Source organism: Cannabis sativa, chromosome 9, assembly GCF_029168945.1.
Source record: "Cannabis sativa cultivar Pink pepper isolate KNU-18-1 chromosome 9, ASM2916894v1, whole genome shotgun sequence".
NCBI classification, from domain to species: domain Eukaryota; kingdom Viridiplantae; phylum Streptophyta; class Magnoliopsida; order Rosales; family Cannabaceae; genus Cannabis; species Cannabis sativa.
The window spans coordinates 15,322,673-15,329,382 of NC_083609.1; the positions used below are offsets into that span (position 1 = coordinate 15,322,673).

At 33.3% G+C, this 6,710-nt stretch overlaps 1 protein-coding gene across 1 annotated transcript; it reads right to left on the bottom strand.

Moving 5' to 3' along the window:
- Positions 1-1,316: 1,316 nt before the first annotated feature.
- On the bottom strand, positions 1,317-3,708 carry LOC115721724 (DNA repair protein XRCC4). The gene is made up of 5 exons (XM_030650794.2): positions 3,505-3,708; positions 3,276-3,418; positions 2,668-2,796; positions 1,883-2,005; positions 1,317-1,679 (listed from the first exon to the last, which is right to left on the bottom strand). Exons 1-5 carry the CDS (start codon positions 3,635-3,637, stop codon positions 1,446-1,448), a joined length of 762 nt encoding a protein of 253 aa, XP_030506654.2. The 5' UTR covers positions 3,638-3,708; the 3' UTR covers positions 1,317-1,445.
- Positions 3,709-6,710: the final 3,002 nt, after the last annotated feature.

A 6,710-nucleotide genomic window follows, 5' to 3' on the forward strand; every position in this document is an offset into this window, starting at 1 on the left:
GTACCGTCTTACGAACGTTCGGGACTCAGTATCGTGTGGGACACGACAGTTAGGGTTATGGTCAGGGGTATGGATGTCTGATCATAACCCGGGATTATGTATGTTTTATGATTATGCTTTTCTTACTGAGTCTGTCGACTCACAGTGCTATGTTTATGTGTAGGTAAGGGCAAGGCCAAGGCTGAGGAACCGTGAGGACGAGCCGATGAAGATTGTACATGTCGGGGCGGTTAGGCCTGGAATGCACGATCCTCGGAACAACAGTGCTTTTGTAGTTAGTCGCTGGGCGACAAATATTTTGTATTAGACAGTAAACTTTTGTAAAGTGTTTTGTAATCGGGATCCGAGTATTTTTGTATAAAATATTTAATAAGTTTAATTAAAAAGCAAAAATTTTAATTAATCACGATTTCCATAAACCTCGTTGATTAGCAACGAGCTGCACAGTATGTTTAAAAATCATGTAATACGCCTATACTAGTTAGGGTGTTACAGGCCATTAATTGCTTTCCACGAAATAAATTTGTGTTTTGGAACAGACAACCTATGCCAAACAATCTTATGATAGCTCACTTCTTCTTTGTTAAGGAGCGAAAGATATAAATATTTTACCTTGTAGTTTCCATTTTAGTCAGCCTCCATCAAAGCTTTTTTTGTCTATGCAATTTCAAAGTTTAATTAGTTTTTTAAAGTACCAACTAGCATCAAGACTCGGAGAGAATTGCTAGAATCTAAATTTTTCAAATACATCACATTGATCCGACACACCTACAAACAATCTTGCTTAGAAAAGATGACCCAAATATATTTAAACATCAACGTTATGTTTCACTTCTTCCTTTCATGAATGCCAAGGCTACCAAAATTCTTAAGCAAGCAAATTCGCTTCAAAGAACAAAGATGTATTTTACTACACGTGCTATTACCACTCCAGAGGTAACCACAACATAATTTATCAATGGTTGTAGTTACTTTTTGAGGCAAGATGAATATACTCATCCAGTAGTTATGGATACCCAGCAAGACTAAATGAATCAACTGAGCTCGAAAGTTAAATGCCAACTAGCCCAACCATGAAGTTTCTTTCTAATCTTCTCTAAGATACCTTCGCAATTTATGACTTTCCATTTAGTAGGCTGCAAGAGTGCTTATTTTGATATTTTACGTTATTAAAATTAAAATTAACTAACTCCAAGCGTGCTTATTTGATATCTATACGTTATCCCTATCTTACATTATTTTAAATTTCTTGAAAATCTGTCAGAAGTCTCATGCAACTTATTCATGTACCAAAAATATAAAAAATACCTCAGATAGGGATTGAAAATAGTCACTACTATACATACAGAAAAGACTTGACAGTACAGATTTTGAAGTATACATTAGCTATGAAGCAGTTTTTGACATTGACATAGGTCTGTTGAATAATCTACACACAGTAAACTCTAATTCCTCGTGGTCCTCTTCTGGCCACGAGGCCTGCTAGTCTGAGCATCCTTTGAAGTCCCTGTGATGTTCTTTGAAGACTCTTCCTCACTTATATCATCGAAACTTTCAGTTTTGTCTGTGGATTCATCTTCCTCTTCTTGCGGCAATTTCCCCACAGCAGCACCCTGTTCTGTAAGTTGATCTCGCAGATCTCTGAGTTTTGCTTTCTTCGAATTCAAGACTTTGAGAAACTGATAGCAAGAAAAGCGAAGATTTAAATGAAAAGGACCATTCTCTGTCTCTTGTGAACAGAAGTAATCATTAAGTTAATAATTAACAAAAATTAAATCCAACACTATTATTTTGAGAGAACTATATGTAGTAAAGTATCAAATCTCCTTTTTCAACTCCTAACAATTTAGCAAAGAAACATTTCAGTATCAAAAGTGCACACCTTTGCATATAATGCAGATTCAAACTCCACTTTCTCCTTGCTAATCTTCTCACTCTGTGCCAAAGACTTCTCAGCTTCAACTTTCAACCTCTCAAAAGATTGAGTTTTTATGACAACTTCTTCCTATATGAAGATTGGTGCTTCCGTCAGTAATTCATGATAATGCCTAGTCAGTTACCAAATGATCAAAGTCCATGGCTTTCTGTCATCCCACAAACTTAGAAACCTAGACATTGTCAGCATGTTGATTATATGGGGAAACATCATAACAAGACATAGTAAATTGGTAACGGAAGTAACGGAAGACAGGTTCATCCATTAGTAAGCGATACAAAAATCTACCGCAACCTTGTGTAATGCATATGATATGTTTATAAAATTGCCAAATGATCAAAATCTACTGCTTTCTAGGGTTCACAAAATCTCAGAGGGAGAGGATAGCAAAAATATTACAAGACTTGGTAAATTGGTAGCAGAAGTACTGCAAACTAGGAGAAAAACCTTAGTAAGGACTCATCATACAATAAGTTCAACTAGTGTAACACAAACTGTAGAGCATAGATTTTGCTTCTTGCCCAATATTTGGCACTTGTTGCTAACGGCAACAATATGAAAGTTCTAAATTATAACTTAGACATTAGATTAATTAATTATCATTACAAACGGAATTAAGATGGATGGATTTCATATTTTTCCTATGCTATACCAGTCAGAAAGTATATACACAGGTGAGCTAAATTGTCAAGATAACAAAGCTATGAGCACACCATATCAAACATACTTACACTTAATCTTATGTTTGCATCCATTAGAAAGTCCAATATCTCTGCTGTAGTTTGTTTACTATCAGGAGCTGGTTCACATTTCCACCGCCATTGGAGTTTAGTTCCTTCCTTCTCAAAAGTCCACGACAACTGCAAATCAGGACATGACATGATAAATTAACCAAGTAGCAACATATTCAGGCATTACAGCAAAAGAAAAATACATACTACAAGCACCCCAAAAATACAAAAATTCATTATTGACAGTATTATATCCAAATTATGATTTTCTTACCTATGTCATATATCAGTACTCTGTTTTCCTGCTAGCTAGCTATGTAAAAGTTCAAACTTGTCAACAACATATATTTGGCAAAATAGACTTTTTTCTTAGACACACTTGTATAAAAAGAAAAAGGCCAGCTTGCAACAATTTTTACTGATTTCTCTTAATGTAATAGACATAAATCCCTTTCAATTCTAATATTATTCTCAACACTCAAAAAGTTGCACTTTCTATTACCACCGCTCCTCCCCAATAAAAGTGCAGTGAAGAATGATTGTGTAAAGAATAAATTGAACAATTTTCATGGTAGGAGAGAGAGAAGAGAAAAGAGTAGAGAACAAACCCTTTTATGGCCATCTCCGGCATCGGCAAAACCGTACAGTGAATGGGGCTGTTGAAAACCCAAGTATTGCTCGGCCAATGATACGTACTCCAATACCGGTTGGTCCCACTGTGCCGCTCGGTTTCTCACTTCCTCTTCCGAAGCTGCAGTAGTGCAGTGTATAAATAAATATAAACAAGTAGTTGTAAATCAATTAAAAAACCAATGCGAAAATAGAGAGGAAGAATACCTCGGCAAATCCAAGCGTTGTGGCCATCGGTGAGAGAGAGCTCGAATCGAGAGTCGAACCAGGTCCCTTTGACGAAGATTGGATCCACGTCTTTGAGCTCAAGCTTCAAGCAACTATGCCTTGTTACCTCCATTTGTTAGCCTCTTCCTTCCTTTGCACTCTCTCTCTCCCTCTCTCTTCTTCTAATTTAAATTAACTAATGTGTGCTAACACTTGATTTTTTAATTTTTTTAATCAAAGATGAAAATAAAATTTTTATTTTTAAAGATTTTATTTAAAAAAAATAAAAATGTGTTCTGTAACTAGTTTTATTTTTTAATTTTAAAAATAAAAAACAAAAATATATTTTGTAAATTATATTTTTCTTTTGATTTTTTAATTTTATTTAAGTTTGCTTGATAACTCTATGGTATAGAGATATTTTTCATGCTTTAAAGCTGAAAATATTCTAAATAGTAAACTAACTTTTAAGTCTTGTAAAAATTATTGTATTAATTGTATTTTTTTAATTAAATGTTGCTTGTTTGTTGTGGGAAAGAAGAATTAACTTCCTAGGAAAAAAGAAGTGATGCAAAGAAAAAGTTGGAACAAAAACTGAAAACTGGACATAAATGCTAAAGCAATGCTATAACATTCTGGGCAGTTTGAGAAGTGACGTGGAAAAAGTCTAAAAAAACGACTTTCACTTATCCACATCAACAATTTCGTCCTAATCACTTAAAGTACGCCAGCTGGCTACTGTCGAAGAAAAAAGACTAAACTTAGAGCATCTCTAATGGTAGCATCCTTTAAGGATGCTAACAATATCCACATCATCTAAAAATATAATATTTTATTTTATCTCTCTTCCACATCATTTTTAGCACTTTTACTTCTATAAACACTCCAATGGTATAGCACTCTTAAAAAATGCTATAATTATTATGAATTCACATATTATTATTTAATATATTACTTTTTTTTAATTATAAATACATTATCACACAAAATTTTAAAAAAAAATTATATATTAATATAAATATGCCTAACGTAAAATTTAAATTTTTTAACCAAAAGAAAAAAAAAATTACACTAACTTTTAAAATAACAAAATTATAATTAATTAAAATGCAAACTTTTTCTAATACATCAATATTATATATATATATATTCAATTATTCAATTTTAATTAAAATAAATATTTGTTTTTTTTGAAATCATACAAAATATTTTTATAATACTTTACTATTAAATTCTTTTATTATTATTAAAAAGTTGTATATGTTTCCTAATTTTTAGCAATAATAAATTTTTAGTTTTAATTTTTCATTAAATAATTATGATAGCGTTGATGCTACTGTATAGCATCCCCACAAATTCCTAGAATAGCATTCTTTTCACTCCAATGATATAGCATCTCACCATTTTGCTATATCATCTATCTACCTAAGCAAGCATCCTCATTTTTTTTACCATTGGAGATGCTCTTAGTAGGCCAAGGTGGAAAAAGTTTGGGCTTCTATTTTTAGTGTATCATTTTGTACCCTGAAGACCAAACAATTAGAAAGGGGAGGAAGTATCACCTTTTTCTACACATGAGGGCAGCTGCCATTAGAAAGTACAGAAATGAAGAAAAGAGAAGGGGGACCCAAGTGCAAAAGAAGAGAAGGACACAAGCTTTTTTTGTTTGCATTTCTCTTCCCTTTCCTTTTACATATTGTTCTTTTCTTTCTTATCTTTAAATATCAAAAACTTGATAAGTTGTAAAAAGGGCATCAGCCATGGATGAACAATTTTGAATTTGGATTGCAATTTTTGTGTTGAACATGAGCTAATTTTCTTAAGGCTTGAATGGCTATGAACTCCTATGTTGGGTATGATTAATTTTAAAGCTTATTTTAGTATTTTTGCCTTTGTTCATTCAAGTGAGTTCTCATTTTTATTTGATTGTTGTTTCTTGGCCATTAATAACAATTTGCTAAGCTAGATCGTGTTCCGGAAGGGCTAGATCTAGTAGTTCAACTTGAATGGAACAAGAGAAATCCTAGATTTAGGTTTTTTTGTGTACATGGAATAGGAATATTTCATTTATCTTGCATAACTTAAGAATTTATGCATAATTAGTGTTCTCTAATCTGGTTTGATATAAGAATATGTGAATCTAGATGGTAGAACTTAAATTGTGAGATTTGGAAAATTCTCATAAATACATAAAAATTATGTTATCACTGGCAAGAATGTTGAGGTAATGTTATAGCATCTGGGAAAAACCAGCAAATGATGGATTAGTTATTCAAGCCACTTTTTACCATATTACACTTTTTGAAAGCATTTTTCTAGCAACAATAGTATTAATTTTAGCGAGTTTAATTACTGTCATTTTAATTTTGAATCATTGCTCAACCATTTTTATTTTTTTCTTTTACTTTAAGTTGTAATTAGTTGGTTTTACAACATATTTTTGTTTACAATCCCTGTGGAGACGATCTTACTTATCATTTTATTACTTGTTTGACTACGTATACTTGCGTACATAATTTTTACAACAAGTTTTTAGCGCCGTTGCCGGGGATTGAAACTAAAAATTGTGTATTATCAACTATTTTGTAATTTATTTTTTGGTTTGAGATTTTAATCCCATTTTGGGGTGCGCTGAATTTTTCTTTTTCAGGTGTAATCTAGTGCATGAACGAGCAAGAAGAAGACCTTGAGCTTGCTCCTATTGACCCTAAAATTGAACGTACTTTCAGACAAAGGAGAAAGGAACAAAAGGCTAAAAAACATTGTAATATGGCCGATGGGTTGAAGTTGGGGGTGCTCATAATGATGCCAATCCTATTGCTTTGGCTGATGATAGAGCCCGAGCAATAAGAGAGTATGCAGCCCCTATGTTTAACGAGCTTAATCCGGGTATTGTGAGACCCGAAATCCAAGCACCTCATTTTGAGCTCAAGCCCGTCATGTTTCAAATGCTCCAAACGGTTGGTCAATTTGGTGGGTCGCCAACGAAAGATCCTCACCTCCATATTCGCTCATTTTTGGAGGTGAGTGATTCTTTCAAGCTACAAGGAGTAAGTGAAGAGGCTTTAAGGTTGAAGTTGTTCCCATTTTCCTTAAGTGATCAGGCTAGAGCATGGATTAATGCTCTTCCTCCCAATTCGGTGACAACATGGAATGACTTGGCTGAAAAATTCTTGAGAAAGTACTTTCCTCCGACAAGAAATGCA